Source organism: Panthera uncia (assembly GCF_023721935.1).
Source record: "Panthera uncia isolate 11264 chromosome B3 unlocalized genomic scaffold, Puncia_PCG_1.0 HiC_scaffold_1, whole genome shotgun sequence".
In the NCBI taxonomy this organism is placed as follows: Eukaryota; Metazoa; Chordata; class Mammalia; order Carnivora; family Felidae; genus Panthera; species Panthera uncia.
In genome coordinates, this window is record NW_026057582.1 from 43,673,455 (window position 1) to 43,692,752 (window position 19,298).

Below are 19,298 nucleotides of genomic sequence, written 5' to 3' on the forward strand. Positions count from 1 at the left end.
GGGGACTGACACAAATACAACCTTGCTCTACATCTTCCTGATAAGCAACTTAGGTTGAATTTGGTTTTTGAAGAACCACATCGTATTTTTCATACTACTTAATAGAGACCTGAAAACACCAGTTTGTAAGTCAACTGTTTGATAGGGGGGAGGGGACAGAAAGGAAGTAATTTAAATAGCACAGGTGTTACTGCTCTGATTAACTGGGAGATGGGATGTGCCAAATTCCTCAAGTCTCCGTTTCTGCTGCACACAGCTAGTCACTCAGCAAGAGCACCTCCTCTTTCGTACCTTACACATTTCTCACCACTGTTCATGGTATACATCACTGTCTACTGGGTGATGGACACAAAGGATTTCCAAGAGTAATTCCAGCTGTATGTCATTTTCCCCCTAAATGCTAACTCTAGAACCTAATCCGGGCTGTGTTTCATCATTCCAGAGAGAAAAGCCAAACATTTAATAGAGCCTTCTAATTTTCAACGTCTTTTTAATAGCTCATCTTAATCCAAAGACAATTTGAGACAAAGGGTCCCTGAACTGATTTGTCCTGAGGTCTTTTCTCTGTTAAAGAGTGGATGGGGCAGGGGGGAGCTTTGAGGGAAGTAGGTTTCATTTTGCTTTTTAGAGGAATATCACCTCTCACAAGGGATGTTGCAGTGTAAGAGACTGTCACCTCTCTGTTCCTGACTCCCTTCCCAGCTACCAACACTAGTGGCTCTACTCCTCTAAAATAATACCACAAATGAGCCACCTGGAATAGGGGTGCTGCCTGTGGTTTTGCTTAGGCATAAATACACTGGAAGTTACCCACCGGAGCATGACTACAGTGATATTTGCTCTTCCATGAGGTTGTGCAAACACCGGCTATGGCCACAAACTTAGGAATGGCATACACGTCAATAGAAGGGATTGCACATTTCCCACAGAGGTACTTTTACCAACTCACAAAGATTGCAACACTAGCTTGTTTGAACGCAGGGGAAAAGCAGGGACAGAAATGATCAGCTTCCCCCACTGCTAGGTGTTGTGCACAGCAGAGAATGCATTTCACTGCAGCATGGTACCTGACCAGAAGAACTACAGAACATCAGTTGTTATTATACAGCAAGAAGTCTAGTGCAGACTGGCTTCGTTCTGGTTTTGAGACAGGCTGTGGGGAAAGGAAAGGACAAACAGCCAGTCTGCTGAGTGAAGAAGAAATGAAGGCAGTGAAAACCATGGAAAATGCCTGGGAATACCCACATAATAAAAAGTCTCCAAGGCCAGTCCATAAAGGTTGGCAGGGAGGCCCTGACAAGTCCAAGTTGGAAGGGATAACTGGACAGAGCCCAGGAAGGGTGCTCCTAGGTCATGTGAAACTGTCAACACACAGCCTTCTGCAGCCCCAAGGCCCAAATCAGCCTGTCAAGAGCCACCTGCAATGACAGAGCCCAGATCATACCAAATGCAAAACTGAGTTACCCAGCACAAATCTAGGGCTGCTATAGGAGCATCCCTAACCAAGGATCCCCCCATGGGACCAGCTCTGATTCTCCTAGATCACTTTATCCTCCCCACTTCAGGTTTCTCATACTCAATGGAAAGTTAGTGTAGCGTAGAGCCATCAAAACCTGCCAGTGCACCTCACACTAAGGTGGTCCCTAGAGAGGATTATTAACGTTTTATGGAGCATGTACTGTGTGTGAGGCACTGAGGGGATGGCATGACCAAACTACCCTCTATGAGCCCATGGTGGGGGAGCAAGGTCAATACATAAAACAGGACACGTGGCAGATGTACACAGGGTGCTTGCTGAAAGGCACCCAGCCCAATAAGGTGGGCAGAATGGGGTGGGGTCATGTGCACCTCCAGGGCACAGAGCTGTCAGTGTGCTAAGGCAGGGAAGGTATGTGGTCAGTTTCGAAGGATTCCTTCACATGGCCATTTTAATACCAGTCATTTTGATAAGGCCTGGATACAAATTTTTTATCTTAGCCCCTTTCCCATTTCCAATTCATTCCTGCCTTGGCTATCTGGCATCATCCACTGGGCAGGGAACAAGAGCTGAACTGCCCCAGGGATGATTCCCAGATTTCTCTGACTTTTCTTTCTAATGGTGGGAGAGGAAAACTAAGCCAGGCACATCAGAGCCTCTGAGCAAAAGCTGAAAGGTGTAAGTCTTCTCAATCTGTGTCCCCGTGGCAGTGGAGGAAGCTAGGGTCCTGGTGCCCACACTGTTGTTTCCCTTTCTTAGGAGTCTAAGGTTCTGGAGCAGTGCAGGAAGGTGGCTAGTGCTGCACTGTGGCAAGAAATTTCAAGTGGGCTGCTTCCTCCAGCTTGGCACTAGGGGGCTCTGAAGCACAGTGCCTTCCCCTAAGGGGAAAGCTACACTCCTCTAAATCAAGACCAGGGAGGGGGTGGCCTCTGATGCAACCTGCTAAAATCCCCCATCATTCACACAGCACTGGGAACTCGGTCCTGCCACAAAGTTCAAAAGGGGTCGTCCGTGATCTCTGAGGCCCCCAAGAATCACATGCCAAGATGGGGTTGGGGTATTCTTACCTTGTCCTCTGCTCTCGGTCAACTTGAGGTACAGCTTTGCGTCCCATGTGAAAACCAGATCCTGAATGGCTGACTTGGGAAAACCAACCAAAAGAATGGTTTATTTATCCTGCGTGTCCACCTGGGCAAATGGAGGACCAACAGCCAGCGACAATGAGAGCTACGTTTTCTGGGCACTTACCACACACCCAGCTGTCCTCTAAATCCCGTGTGTGCAGATCTGCTTTGATCCTAAATCACAAGCCATGACAACGCAATCTGGAAGGTATGAAGAGATGGCCAGGGGAGGAGGACGAGCACTGGAGACTTCAGCCCAGGGCGCTCAGGTTGAAAAGCATTTCCAGCATACCTCCACTGGGGCAAGACCAGAGGAAGGGCACAGAGCCCATCAAGGAAAGGGAAGCTCTCTCAGCCTCTCCTTGTCCTGTATCACAGACGCATCAGTGAGTCTCGGGCTCTGGCCTAGCGTGTCAGAGGTGTCACTGTCGTTTCCTGCCAGGGACAGACTCATTCAGCATTGAGAGACACTTTTCAGTTTTAGTACTGCCTCTTTGGAGAGGAGCAGCTTGCCTACCGATAAGGGGCAGAACAGGCCAAGGCAGATTCCAGTGTGGAAGCAGCTCCAGGGCCACCCACCCATCACCTCAGCCACAGGTGACCCTGGCTCCACCTGGCTCCAGTCCTGTCCCACTCTGCTTTGCTGACTGAGCCAAAGCCTACTCAACCTTTACAGCTCTCTCCTTCAGAGCCATGGAGGCCTTTACTCAATCACTTCCCCATCAGCCACTCTCTGGAGGTGACAGCAGTTACAAGGGTTTCTGGTGGGTGCCTGATTTTAAGACTAGTTTTTAGGTCCTCCACAGAGCTTTCTGGGGTCTGATACCTTCCAGCCGCACCCAGCATTACATGACCATAGACCTGAATGTATCCTCACTGACTTAGTAACGATTAGTTATGCCTAGACAAGCGGTGAGAACATTCTAGATAATACCTTCTCCAACAGGAGATACAGTGGGTGGGTGTTGGGTAGAACAAATTCAAAATAAGCGTTCAAGTGTTGCAAAAATGTAAGTTCATAATGTTAAGTGAAGGTGGTCTCTTTTCCGTGGCAGAAAAACAATTTTCTCTCCCTGCTTCTCCTAACAACTAAAAAAACCTTAAACTCTTAACGATTCAATTCACAACATAATTCTCCAATATTACCTCAAAAAGGGAAGAAAAGAAATCTGCAAAACTCAGGTCTCATTTAAGATGCATGTTTTTATTGAAGTTAAAAAAAAAATTCATAACCAGACAGAAAGAGTAAAGTAGACAAGAATGTTATAATCTGACTATATAATATTCTCTCATTCTTGATGGATCACTAAAATATAACAAAGGATTTTTCTCTATACTAATTTTAAGGTTGTCCAGTTAAACCATTATTTGGTATCTTCAACAGGTTAACCTCTTAACTATTTAGAGTTTCTTCTCAGAAACGTTCATATATTATACAGGAAACATTCATAGTTTATTTGGGAAACATTCATATTTTATACAGGATGTACAAATTTAAGATGAGACCAAAAAAAAAAAAAAAACCAAAAAACAAAACAAAACAAAAACCCACACAATTGTAGCCGCAACACTATCCTAGCTGCATTGTGGGGATTCTCTTCAGTCAGCTATCCGCACTATACAACTGGATTTAATAGTGTTATTTACAGAGGGGTCAAAAGCACTCATCTAAGGTAAAGGCGCTCGGGTTTAATGTGCACTTTCACAGCCCTATGAAAACACAACCATTATATACACTGTAAACACCACAGGGCATGAAATCCATCTCCAACCACAAACCTCAATCTCACAGATCAAGCATACAAGGGCTAAGGTAAGGTGCCTGACTTTTCCTTTGTAAGCATACTTTTCATCCGAGAGTGCTGCTATTCTTTCCAGAGGACACTATTCACTTATTTCAAATATGGTGCCAGTGCTTGAAAACATTTCTGGAACCCCTTTTTGGGGATCGCCTGCATAGTCTGCAATGAACTCTTCTGAATGTCCTTGATGGTGGCAAGTCTTCGTCGTTTGAGGATGGATTTGATTTGGGAGAATAGGCATAGTTATTCACAGCCAAGTGAATCAAACTGTGGGATACCACCCTGGACCAAATGGGAGGTGCCACTATAAAACAATGAGACCGATTTCCTTGTACAGCTCGTAAAGCAAGAGTTTAAAAATTGCCTGAGCAATGGCAGTCCTGATGGAATACGTACGGATTCGCCTACAGTGACGGCTCTGAGAGGCAACACTCACTCGCATGGTAGCTCTACAGCTCTAGGTGGGGTTCTGCAATCCTAGAAAACCAGTCCTTCTGTCGCCTCTCATGTAGACTTCAGTATTCCTCTTCAGTTTCAGTCCCCTTCGCTTTCTTATGGATTGCCCGATTAAAGCTGTGGCACGCAGGGACCCAGTGATTGTCATGAAGCCCCAGCTTACAGCCAGGGAAGGCTTTCTGAGACCGGTGGCAGCACATCCAGTATCCTGGCCCGTAGGGCAATGCCTGGCAATAGGGCTTGGGGTGCCACCGGCACAGGGACACATCCCCTTTCACGTATTTTTTCTTGCACTGCTTGCAAGGGTCCTCTCTGTATCGTGGATCTCGCACCCAGCGGGAATCTGCTGGCCTGATATTGTAGTATTCAATGATAAACTTGAAATAGCAGCAGGTACACTTAAGAGCCACTAAGCTCTTGGTGGGAAGTAACCTGAAGATTTTCACCATGAGGTGGTGGGGCAGAAAAGCCATGTACTGCTGAGGCTCCAAAAGCTGCTGGATTTTAAACCTGGTCTCCAGAAAGTCATGAGACACTTGCTTCTTCCAACTGGATGCCTCAAGCACCGGTAATGTACTTTCCACAGGAGAGGCTGGCAGGACAAATGAATCAGCTGAAACACTTTTTTCCTCAGTGGTACTGTCACCCTCAGCAGCATCCTGAAGGTGGCCGGCAACGGAAGACTCCCTTGTGCTTTCATTCAACTGGGAACAGTCTGACTGGTGCTGACCAGGTGGCAAAAAAAACAACATCCCTGGAAGTGGGTCTTCACAGGGCTTTAAACTAGAAGGCTGGCCTTGCTCTACCTTGGACACAGTGATACTAATGCACAAAGATTCCTTTCTTCTCTGATCAGGATTTTGGCTAGTAAGCGGCACGAGCTCTCTACTCAGACAATCAACAGCATCTGTGGGCAATTCAATGGCTTGAGGGCAGGTGCCAACAGGAAAAGATGACCCAACAAGTTCTTCTGTCATCTCCACATCATATTTATTGCCATTTTTCAGGGCAGTTTGCTGATCTGGCTCAAATTCTGCACTGTCCATGAGGAAATTCACACTCGCTGGCAACGACGGACAGCCCCGAGGAGCACCGTCCCAGGACTCATCCCCCTTGGGAGAACAATGGTCAGCTCTTGAGGGGCCACAGTCCACAGATACAGACCCCACAGGATTCACCTGAGTGTCTGGTGCCTCCAAGGCCTCTTTGTTTGTTTTGCCTTCATTAGCCCGAGTGCCATTTGCAAGCAACACGCGGCCCACATTTCGACGGAAGCTGTTATTCCTCGAGAGGCTCCCAGGCTCACGCTGGCTCTGCCGCTTCAGGCACTCAGACTCCAGCCTGGCTACCATGTCAAGGACACGGACTGGCTCGCTCTGTGGTTCACCAACCTCAGAATTTCCCCTTTCCGTGGATTCTTCACAAGCTCCTGGGGCAGAAAAGGGCTCGGAGGCTGGGGGCACACTTCTGGATTGCCCAGGAAACTTCACCACAGCAGGTGAGTTAGTGCAGTTTTTCGTACATGTAGCTAGCAGGGCACTGGCTCTTTGCTCGAGGAAGGCAACCATCTGTATGACTGACAGAGGCCTCCCGGCATAGACGCCATCCCCACTGTCACTCACATAATGCACAGAACAGTGCTCAATGCCACACGCAAAGGGCTCAGGCTGGTAGCACCTGCTGTTGACTTCCCTCATCCTTTCCAACTGTATCTTGGCTTTTTTAAGATCTCCTGATTTTTTCCTTCTTTTAGTAGCTCTCCCATCAATATCCCAGGAGCTTTTTATTTTCATAGATCCTATCCTATTGCTACACTGGTGGGCTGCAAAGAATGCAATTTTCTCCTTGGTATTTCCCGGTTTCACAACAGCCCAGATATCAAGCGGCCCTTCCCCTTCTTCACCCTGGTGGATTGTTGCAGACGGTGCATTCTTCTTGGTTTTAACATTCAAGCTGCTCTCTATCGGACTCTTCCCACTCATACTGCACAGAACATTTGGAGAAAGAATCCCAAGAGGTTTTCGAGATGATGCTTTACCAAGAGAGGGTGAAGGAAAGACACTTGGTTTCATGTAGCTAGCTTTGCATTCTTCATCATTTATAGCTTCGTGGTGGCTCATAGGAGTTCTCAAAGTTTCCCTGCTGATTTCCAGAGGTCGCTCTTTCTTCTGGAGTTTCCAGTATGGCTTTAGGTGCATAACAGAGGCTCTACAGGAAAGAAAGACATATTTGATTAAGGTGGTAATTTTGTTTTTAGAAAAGTTTTTTAACATACACTCAGATGGTTCTAGCAAGTAACAGAAACACTGTGTCAGTTCATTAAATCTTAACCGTACCAACTCTTATTTCAGCTAGTTTTTAATGTGACATCAAGACTAACAAGAGCAAAACAACCACTTTCCATGGTATATAGGCCAGAAGATAAACTGGAGAATTTCAGACTGAATAGACAGTGAATTTCAGAAGCTGACATTAGTTAACATTCTATATGTGAAATTAGTCCTTTAAATGTATTTTTTTAATGTAAAGTACTGAAGACTTCCAAGTATAAGGCACAGTATAAAAGGAAAGGATAAAGAACAGTCCAGAATCTCCAGTAGACTGATATGATTTCTAAGTCACCATAGCTTTTTATTGGTTGCAAACCAGTCTATCAAAATGTTGTACCTGCTTTCTAAGCTGGTCCCATACTGTTGAATACTTATAGATGTTTATAATTTTTCACTTGTTTGCTTATGTACTTTGCCCATCTACTAGTCCTGACTTTCTAAATAATCTATTTGTATAAGCTCTTAACTGTTAATTTTCTCCACATACCTTAAATCAAACACAGAACACATAATCCTTATTAAGTCTAAAAACCATTTTGAACTACTGCAGAAAAAACAATGCCTTGTTTTGTCCCCTGACCAGGGCTGGAGATGGGAGCCATCTTAGAAAGAGGATTACATGCAGAGATCTGTGTTCTAGTCGTTGCTATATCATTAACTAGCTAAACATGGTGAGTGTACCTCGGAAAAGTCACTTCCTCTCTGGGTCTGACTTGAAATGTTAACTGAGGAGTTGGAATACTAAATTATCTAATGATCTCATCAATTTTACAACAAAATATCCACTGTTACACAGAACACTGTGTATTGAGAAAAAGTGTTTTGTAGGGATGCCTGGTCTCCTACAAAATAAACCTACAAACTAAAATAAACGTCTGCAGTCACAGGTTGGTGGTACGAGCCCCTCACGTACTAGGCAAATAGAGTTTCCCCACTCTTAATCGTGGGGACACCAGTCTAAGACACACATAGTTTGGCAACTCAACATATACCTTTATCATTTACCTTAAAACATTTAGTGCCTGCAATGTGTCAGCCTCTATGATAACTGCTTTCAGATACTACTTCTAATTGTCAAGGATGAAAAGTGATCATCCAGAACAAATTCACCTTTCAACTCTTAATTCCTTGAGTCTCGGCTCAGCTAAAAGAAGAAACAGGAATATGAATATCTTCTAGCTAAGTAAAGAGAAGTCTTGCATTTAAGACAAAGTACCTTTTCAAAATTATCCTGAAATAGACCAGATTGGTTTCTTGACTATCTTTGGCAATTTCTATCCTAAATCTGTGATGTGCCCCTTCCTGCATTACAGCATTTTTAATAGCTTTCTATCATTATATTATATAATTTAGTCTTATAAACAGACCCACCCAGAATTCTTCAAAACAAGATGAATACATATGAATAAAATAGATAAATGAATAAATGACAAATGAATAAAAAGAGGTATATCTAGTGCTAACTTGGTCAACAATTTTCTGGTTTTTCAAATTCCCTTCAGTCCTTCTAAGTGAAGGGAGAGAAATGGAGGTTGCTGAAAAATCCAATAAATTCTCACATAATCATCTCATTACAGAGTGTGAATAAATTTAAACTTCAGCAATGTGTGTGCCATTCTGCATTGCACAATATGTTCTCTTTGCCTTCCTCCCACACACATTATTTTAGGTGCTATTATTGATAGACAGGGACATTAAGAAGAAACTAAATGTAGTTACAGAAGGCTTTTGTTTGCACTTATTAACCTATAAAATCAACTCAAGTGACACACTGCTAATAGGGCTTTAGCAGGACTAAAATAGGAGATGATCCCAGGGAATAGAAGTGAGGAAAGGTACAATCAAGGAAGGAGAAAAGCCATTCGACATCATCAGGGTGACTGCTGGAGGGGAGCGGACAAGTCTGTGGGACCCCTGGAGGAAGCACAATGATGAGGCATGGGCTCTTGTCCCCTAATTAAAGGTGGCCCAGGATATTAACCAATCTCCTTCCTTTGCTAGGTTTGAATGTCCTGAGGCAGAAAACAGAAGAGTGGTGGCAAGAGTAGTAAGTTCAAGTGAGAAACTACGGAAATCTGAATTTGCGTTGAAATCAGTGGTAGACCACGGGGATATGATGCAGGGCACCAGGAGCTCTCCCCCAAAAACCCGAAAGGCAGAAACTTTACATCTCCAACAGATTACACCAGATGGTGGCGCTTTCCCCCCCCCCCCCCCCCCCCCCCCCCCCAACACAGGCACTGTGGAAAGATTCAGCCAGGTTTCCATGGTTGCCAATCTCTTCATCACAATTGTACTTTGAAGTTCACCATAAGAAAGTCTTGCTCTCTTGCAATTAAATAAAATGCTGGGCTATAGCACCTACCTACACGAGTGTTCCATAGACATTCAGAAATATCCTTGTAAAAAATTAAGATCCCTGGGTACAATGAATCAGAATTTCTGGGAATAGATCCAGAATTTCTGAGATCTGTTTTCAACCTTTAGATTTAATTTGGAAGGGATTAAAGGTCATGTGTTAGATCCGATGTACGAGTATCAGTGGGGTCCCAGATTTGGGCTGGGGTGCTGGGACACCAAGAGGGGTGAAGTGGACCTGCCCAAAAAAGCCTTGCAGACAGTCCACACTGAAGCATCTATTTGAACAGCTGGGTAAAGACAGAACCATTTTGTTGTTATTCCATTTAAAGCACAAAACAGGCCAATGGTCTTTTATTGCCAAATTTCCCCTAGAACTCAAACTCCTCAGTTTCTTTGACAATACTTTTTCCCAGCTCTTTTCTCTTCTTCCCCAGCCTTTTAAGTCCATGTTCCTCAGAGTTCCTTGTTTTTCTAGACCGTTATTAATCTTAGGCTATACATCTAAGTGCTGTCTTATAGTTCTAACAACCACATACTGATGACTCTCCAGTGGCATGCTCTCCCAAACTTCATATCCTATTGCCTGCTTAGTAGATATATCTGGATGTCAAAAAGAATCTAAAAAATCAAAACAACTAGTTAATGAAAGCAGCAAGTACCTAGCCAACCAAGCCAGAAAGTTGAGTCACTTAAAGATTCCTCCTCCCTGACCCCCATATCCAATCACCAAGTCTCTAAAATGCTCTTCTCTTTATCTCTGGCACAACTGCCCCACTTTCAGCAGCCATCTGATCTCTGCTCCACTACGGGTACATATAGGAAAGCCTAACCTCTTTATCAATGGAATGCAAGGTAGAGCCCACCCAGCCAAGTTATCAGCTTCATTCCTGCTTTGCCCTACCATACTTCACACTTTGGAAGCTTATGCACAGAACCATTACTACTGGACCAGATAGACAGAAGGCCAATCACATCACTTAAGATGCAAATTTTAAAGCAGCCAGAATCCTAAAACTAACATAACAGCTTCTAATTTTTTTTTTCACACTAACCACCACCCATTTCCTACTATCCATTTATCATCAGAAATTTACTAAACACTCTGGGCTGGATATTACCAGTGCAATTATGAATAAGACATAGTCACTGCCCTTACAGAGACAGAGAAGTCAATAAACAATTACAATGGAATATGATGTGTGTTTATAAAGATAGTATGGGTGCTGAGAGAATCTAAGCAGGGGGACAACATACAGAAGGAAGGGGTGTATGAAGGGACATAAGGGAACCACAAGCACCAAGCTCAGTCTTGAGGGTGTAGAAATAGGTCAGAGAAGCCCTGACCTTCTAAGCTAAGCCCTAAAGGAAGATACACAAGTCCTAAGAGGTTCAAAAGTAGATGATGCTTTTGGGAAACTGAGGTAGGTTAAGAATAATCAGTCTAGCTAAGGTGCTGGGAGTGGAGAGACAACAAGTAAATTAATTAATAAGCAACAACAGACAGGAACTTTAGCTGCTGATTATAAATGGAGGTTGAGGGACAGGTGTCAAGGATGGGTCCTCATCTTATGGCTTCATCAACTGGATGAACAGTGGTACCTTACAGTGAGATGGTGAAAAAAGGTGGCTAAGCAGATTTGGAGCAGGGAAGAGAGACAGTTGGGTTTTAAAAAAGTGTTGCCTGTAAAACAGATATCTAGTAGGCAGACTGACACAGGTATGGTCAAGAAAAATGGGAGGAAAGGAACAAGGCAGTTGCCACAGAACCATTTCAATGAGAAAAACATTTTCTGGATGGAGATTACAGATGTCATTTTCCAAAATTTCACAATGAACATATATTACATATATTACTATTATAAACAGGAAGAATGTTCATAAAAGAACAGTCACTTTTAGACCCTATGGCAAGGTCAATGAATAACTGTGTCCAGTTAGCAATGGAGATCCTTGGTGACTCTGTTGTAAGAACTACAGTGGGTGAGTAGGGCAGAGCCAGAAGTTCATGGTGAAGGAGTAACTGGAAGGTGACAAAGTGAACCTTAGCAACTCCTTCACAAAGCATGGCTGTGATAAAGTCTTTGTACATACCTGCCACCTTAATCCTTTCCAGGAAAAAAGTGACATATAACAATGAATCAATTAAAACTTGCACAACTTTCCTCCAAACAAAAGCCAAAATTCTGTTTTCAAATAATTCCAGTATTCCTTTTAGACTCTAACTTCTGTTTTCAGCTCAAACAAAGCTGGAAAAACCCTCACCTTTAAACACAGTGTACAATCCCAAAATAGAGCCATGGAAGAGAATTTAACTTTGTTTAGAAAAAAAAAAGTGCTTGGATAAATCCCAAAGTTGAAAGACTCATAGTAACTAACTCTAGACTATGGAGGAGTGAATTTGATCAATGAGGAATCAAATGGCAATATGGGGTCAGAATAGAGGAAAAGGATGAGATTTCTCTTTGTGCTAATAATAGGCTTAGTGCTAATAGGAGGCCTAAAATCAAAGACAGATGCTTGTTTTTTAACTTGTCACTCAGTGTATGGCATTGCCTATCGAAACAGACTAGGAAATAAGTCATTCCTAAGTTTCTTTCTGCTATGTTAAAGGTACAGGAATGCGCTCCAAAAAGGAGTCCACTTAAAAAAAATTTTTTTTAACTTTTATTTATTTTTGAGAGAGAGACAGAGGGTGAGTGGTGGAGGGGCAGAGAGAAAAGAAGACACAGAATTCGAAGCAGGCTCCAGGCTTTGAGCTGTCAGCATAGAGCCCGATGTGGGGCTAGAACCCACAAGCTGTGAGATCATGACCTGAGCCGAAGTCGGACGCTTAACTGACTGAGCCACCCTGGCACCCCAGGAGTCCACTTTTATTAGAATAGTTAAAAGCTCTTCTTCCTTTACAAAAGGCCAGAGGAATTAAAATAGACTAATCCTTGAAAGACCATTCCCATGATACCTTTAGAGGAGTTCAAGTATACAGTAAATAAATTCACTGTTTCTTTAAGAATGTAAAAGCTTAGGCTTAGGTCTTTATCTCCCGGCTGGTGGGCTGGTGGGTTTGAGCCTCTCATCAGGCTCAGTGCTGACAGCTCAGAGACTGGAGCCTGCTTCAGATTCTGTGCCTCCCTCTCTCTTTGCCCCTCCCCTACGCGCGCATGCGTGCGTGCTTGTGTGTGTGTGTGTGTGTGTGTGTGTGCGCGCGCGCGCGTGCGCTCTCTCTCAAAAATTTTTTAAAAAAATTTTTTTAATCAAAAAAAAAAAAAGAATGTAAAAGCTTCCGGAGAACATCTTAAAACCACCTTCTTCACTGAACCATTACAGAAATGACTAGCAACTCCAGCAAAGTATTACATGTATATATAATGAAGTCTTTGTTTTTTCCAAATGAAATAATGGAGCTATAATGACTTTTGAAGCCCCACAGTGAGATAGTGGTAGCATTAGGATGAGAATTAGGTTAAGAGTCTCCTGGATCTGCACTTTCCTTGTTCAAAGCAAACAAAAATAAAAAACCTAGGCCCAGAGGTGCCTGGCTGGCTCACTCTATAGAGCATGCAACTCTTGATCTTGGGGTTGTGAGTTCGAGCCCCACACTGAGCATAGAGACTACTTAATAAAAACATATTTTTTTTAATGATAAAGTGTGCCTAGCATTAAAAAAACACACACACTTGGGGCACTTGGGTGGCTCAGTCGGTTAAGCATATGACTTTGGCTCAGGTCATTATATCTCATTCATGGTTTGTGAGTTCGAGCCCCGCGTCAGGCTCTGTGCTGACAGCTCAAAGCCTGGAGACTGCTTCAGATTCTGTGTCTCCCTATCTCTCTGCCTCTCTTTCTCTCAAAAATAAATAAGTATTTTTTTTTTTAAACACACACACACAGGCCCAATTATGACACATATGAGATTAAATAATTCTGACAGCATCTATTCAAAGAGATTTTTCTCTCTCAAACTAGGTCAGTTTTTCTTCAGTGCCACATAAAACCTCTACACATAACTGTGATGAATTAAAGCAGACACACCACATCACATACAAAGCCATACGAATCTATAAGTATGTAGAAACTACTTCCATGGCTGTTAAAGTAGAAAAAGTGCCAAGACTAGGAGGGTGTGAATACACGTGGAGGCAGAAGATAGTACTTCCCTTCATAATCCTCTAAGCACTGACAGAATGCATCCAACTCCCACTGAACGCCTTAACCAAAATATAAATAAATAAATAAATAAATAAATAAATAAATAAAAATAAACTAAACAAACTGTACATCAGAAAAGACAGTAGTTCTCAAACTGGGCTCCAAAATATTGGGGGAGGGAGTTCACTTCTTTCTTTCAAGGAACATTCTCTAAAGCCATTTCATGGGACCTTGAACCTTTGCCTCAGGAGGGCTGGATTGTTAATTGCACACAACTTAATGGAAAAATCCTTTACTGTCTGTTAAAAGATACTGAGTAATACAGAGACTAGTCTTTGGAAGCACATGCATAGTTTTCCAGAATTCGCTGCTCACGGCTTTCATCATTCTTAGAATTCACAATCTTATTTAAATACAGCACATAGGGGCGCCTGGGTGGCTCAGTCAGTTGGGTGTCCAACTTCAGCTCAGGTCATGATTCACGGTCCGTGAGTTCGAGCCCCGCGTCGGGCTCTGTGCTGACAGCTCAGAGCCTGGAGCCTGTTTCGGATTCTGTGTCTCCCTCTCTCTCTGACCTTCCCCCCATTCATGCTCTGTCTCTCTCTGTCTCAAAAATGAATAAATGTTAAATAAATAATGAATGAATGAATGAATAAATAAATAAATACAGCACACAGCTCCATCATGATTATCTAATATAGATTCTATACCATGATTAAAGACCAAACAAAGCTAACTTCCCCAAAATAAAAGTTTATGATAAATTTGATGGGCCAATAAAGTATCTAAAACATACTGAAAGGAGTATTACAAGTTGGGAAGGGTAGCCACTACTTTGCTTTTCCATTGTGGTCACAACTGAAGCAACACCTAACAGTTTTACAGTGTACTGCAAAATACTGAATTAGTCATTAATTTACATGGATCCTCTACCCCCTCTTTTCTTGGACTAGGTAGGAAGGGGGACAGGAGGCTAAAGGAAAGAACACTTGCTCAGTCTATTTTGAATTATTAAATAACAGTTGGGGATACAGACAAACTGAAGTATTATGTTTTGTTAAACTTACCATGTTTAAATTAATCCAGTCAACAATGGTTTACAAAGTATTTTCCTATTGTTCCTGTGACATAATGCTAAACACTCACATAACTCTGGCGTATCACAATTTATTGCTACCTAAAACTGATGAGAAATCTACAGTTTTGTAGTTCCCATGAGAAAGAATATCAAAATCCAGCGAAACACACTTAAAAAGTTTAGTCCCCCCAAAATCATTGATATATATTGAAAAGTACATTGAGCATTACCAAGAAAATTTCGCCTCTATAAATTTCAGATACTCAGAATTCCTGTTAAAACCCTCTTGCTTATTTTTCCTATTCTAATATTTCTTAAAGAAAACAAAGGAAAAGAAAATTTCTATCCTCTCGCATAGCAAAATGTCATTCCTTGAGTAAGCTTTTTTTTTTCACTTTGAAACCAGGCATTCTTCCATATATAAATGTAACATATTTTTAAAAGTTTATTTATTTATTTTGAGAGAGAGAGAGCACAGGTGTGAGGGGGTACAGAGAGAAAGGAAGAGAGAGAATCCCAATCCCCACTGACAAGGCAGAGCCTAATGCAGGGCTCGAACTCACAAACCAGGAGATCATTAGCAAAGCCAAAACCAAGAATTGGACTCTTACCCAAATGAGCCACCCAGGCACCCCATAAACTTAACATATTTTTTTAATGTTTCCTTATTTATTTTGAGAGAAACAGAAAGAGAGCACATGTGCAAGCAGGGGAGGGACAGAGGGGAGTGGGGACAGTGGATCTGAAGTGGGCTCTGTGCTGATGGCAGAGAGCCTTACGCAGGGGTTGAACTCACTAACTGTGAGATCATGACCTGAGCCAAAGTTCAATGATTAACCACCTGAGCCATCCAGGTGCCCCAATTTAACATTATTTTTAAGGCAATATTTTCTTTAAGAGTAATGCAGTACTTTCAAAGAACTGATCAGAGCTTTAACATATAACCTCTTTGACCAAATGTAACTGGAACATAAAAATGTCATCTTTCCTAGGGAATAAATTGTTAAACATTCTAAGGCCAAGGTCAGCCACAAACACAGCTCAAAAATCCATTAGGTACCAAATAATGTTTGATATGAAAAATCAGAGAACAGGGGCATCTGGGTGGCTCAGTTGGTTAAGCAGCTGACTCATGATTTTGGCTCATGTCATGATCTCATGGTTTGTGAGTTCAAGCTCCACAGTGGGCTTTGCACTGAGTATAGAGCCTGCTTCGGATCCTGTCTCCCTCTCTCTGCCCTCTGCCACTTGCTCACTCTCTCAAAAATAAGTGTTAAAAAAAAAAAAAAAAAAAGAACTAATGTAAAAAAAATAAAAGAAAAATCAGAGAATAGCATGAAATTCTGAGTGTAAATACAATACCACACTGCACATCTGCCGTGCATGGGGCCTCAATCTTGAGCAAAGTACCAGCTAGCTGGGCACAGGCTGGCCCATTATAGGTACCTGAATTTAAAATAGGTTATTCCTCACAGGAAAGAAGAAAGAGGCAAAAAAGTAAAAATTCAGAGTAACAAATATTAATGCACCAAGCAAAAACAGCTTGCTTGCTGTATCAATGCAGACAAAAGATCTGGCAAATGAAGACTTTGGTCAGCAACCCTGGGTAGGGGTGGAAGGGGTAGGGAAATTACTTCAGAAATAGGACCCAGGGTATTTACCAAAGAAATAAAGCCTAAGCCACAGTCCTGTGCCCAGCTGTTTAGTAATTACTCTTCCTTCTATCACATATCCCCTAGGATCTGTTGAACCAAGACTGAGGTAGCAATCTATGCAATGGCTGTTCAAAGTATTCTTTAAGAATTACCACTTATAAAGAAATGAGGCTTATTGTCAATCGAAACCGGAGAGGTTGCTGTTCTGGAGCCTGTTTTTTGAGTTTACCAAAGCCAATTCAAATCTTGGGAGTTAAGGGGTGCCTGGGTGGCTCAGTCAGTTAAGTGTTCAATGCTTGGTTTCAGCTCAGGTCATGATCTCACGGTTCACGAGTTTGAGCCCCACATGGGGCTTTGTGCTGACAGTGAGGAGCCTGTTTGAATTCTGCCCCTCCCCTGATTGCTATATTAAAATAAATAAGTAAACTTTAAGAAAGTAAAAATAAATAAATCTTGGGAGTTAAAACAGTATTTCCAGAGTGCCTGAGTGGCTCAGTCACTTAAGCGTCCAACTTCGGCTCAGGTCATGATCTCATAGTTCATGAGTTCGAGCCCCACATTGGGTTCTATGCTGACAGCTCAGAGCCTGGAGCCTGCTTCAGATTCTGTGTCTCCCTCTGTTCCCTTCCCTGCTCATGCTCTCTCTTGCTCTCTCAAAAATAAATATTTAAAATTTTTTAAAAGAAAATGAGTATTTCCAAGGAGTAAATGTGAGAAATCTATATTACCAAAAAAACCCCTCAATCATTAGGCACCAAGGAGCCCAAATTGTCATATTACTGGAGAAAAATCACAAACCAGGGCTTATGTACTTGTCTTAAATCTCATATAAAACTTCCTTGAGTACAGAGGGTATGTCTTCACTATTCTGCAGAATTTGACTAACCCATGGCCATCCCATTCTGCAGAATTTGACTAACCCTGGAATTCCTAAAGCCAAACAGGAAAGACAATGGTATACAAACAAGGTATAGAGACCTCTCACTTACAGGGTAAACTATGGGCCTTCAGAACCAGCTTTACATAAATGCAGAATTTAACAAGTCGGAGGTTAAAAGAGCTCTTATATGTAAGTCCTATCTTCTGAAATTCCTAGATGTATGTATTTACTTAACATGGTTGTAATCATATTATATATACAATGTTATGCTTTTTATCAGAAGTACTGTCCATGTTATTACATGGTCTTGAAACCCATCAAAACTGTTAGTGTATAAGTGCCAGAATTTAATAAATATTCCCTCCAATCCTGGAGGTTCTAATGCAACTTTCATGCATGCATTCTCTTATGTATTTAAAGGTATGTCCTTAGAAGATTCCCAGAAGTGGAATTTCTGAGTCAGAGTTTGAGTATTTTTATGACTGGGTACATCTTGCTCAATCACTCCCCAAGTAGTGCTAATTTACCCTGGCACTACCAAGAAAATCATGCCAGTTTTATGGGCAAAAGTTGTGTTGTTTAAAGGGAAAGAAAGCAAGCAACGTAGACCTAGAGATAAAAAATAACAAAGAAGTAAGCAGAGAATAATCTGTTTTCACTTCTAGAATAATAATAGCTCTAAAATGTTTACTATGTGCTAGGCACTGTTCAAAGCTCACAACCACCCCACCCCCAAAAAACCTAAGTGCATATTCTTACTAACCCTAATTGCAGGTGAAAAAACCAAAGCAGAGGGAGGTTAAAAAAACTTGCCAAGATCACGCAAGCAAGCACATCAAGAAGCCTGGGTGTGCACAGTCAGGAATCAGAGGCTATCCTCTTACCTAGCACATTATGAAAAGAGGGAGCACAGATGAGGAACACATGGATGAAGACTTCATCAGTAAGCTTAATCTCATTGTCATAAATAAAGACTGAGAAGTCTAACTGTGACAGGAAACAGAATTTGGGTTAAATTTTGGATGTTGAGTTTGATAACCAACTTAAAATTAATCTGTTCATTTATTAAATACTTAACTTCCCTTTCAGTGTCAGACTAGACCCTGAGACTTCAGCATGAACAAAACTAACAATTCGTGAACGCATGGCAAACCTAAGAAATCTACACCGATCCTTTAGCTTTTCACTCATTTACAAACTTAAAAGTTTCCCATGTGCTGAGTCAAGTTAGCAACAAAGATAGACATCACTAAGATCACTCAAATTTTATTTCTGGCAAAGAGAAACTTAAAAATTTAATGCAAATATGACAGTCTGGGCCACAGGCCTGAGTACAGATGATATTATCAGAGAATAAGGCTGGGTTGGAATGACTGTATACAGAAGAATACACAGGACAATACATACAGATATTATTCTGGTGTTGATTTATAACAGACTTATTTATTTACGACAATTAGTTTCAAAGAAAGAAAAATGGTAGAGAACAGATGAGATAAAATATAACCATAGGCAAGTGGAAAACTATGAAATGATAAAGAGTAAGACCAATATGAATAGGAATATTAATATATATCTAGATTTCAGAGGTCCTACCATCTCTTTCCAGTACTAGACTACATGAAGCTATACACAACACTTCATCATTTCCCCAAAAATGCTTTGAGGCAAAGAGAAATAGTTACCCTTGCTATACTTTTTACTGACACTCAACTACTACTTCATCAGCAGCATATCGGTTTGCTAGAGCTACCATACAAAATACCACTAACTGTGTGGTTTAAACACAGAAAAGTTACTTTTCATAAGTCTGGAGTCTAAAAGTCCAAGATCAAGGGGATGGTGGGTTTGTTTTATTCTGAGGCCTTTCTCCTTGGCTTGCAGAAGGCTGCCTTCTCATGGTGTCCTCACAGGATCTTTCCTCTGGACACACATGCCTTTGGTGTCTTTCTCTTGTGTGCAGAATTCTTTCTTTTAAAGACACCAATC

The 19,298-nt window shown here is 41.9% G+C and overlaps 1 protein-coding gene across 6 annotated transcripts in view; it reads right to left on the reverse strand.

The window, feature by feature from the left end:
* Window positions 1-3,784: 3,784 nt before the first annotated feature.
* FBXO34 (F-box protein 34) overlaps window positions 3,785-19,298 on the reverse strand; it is an 88,235-nt gene continuing 72,721 nt past the window's right edge. For all 6 annotated transcript variants that reach the window (XM_049612734.1, XM_049612737.1, XM_049612740.1 and 3 more), the window contains one exon: window positions 3,785-7,067. In XM_049612734.1, coding sequence (XP_049468691.1) covers window positions 4,919-7,067 — 2,149 coding nt within the window. In that variant the 3' untranslated portion in view covers window positions 3,785-4,918. The remainder of the gene's footprint in view (window positions 7,068-19,298) is intronic.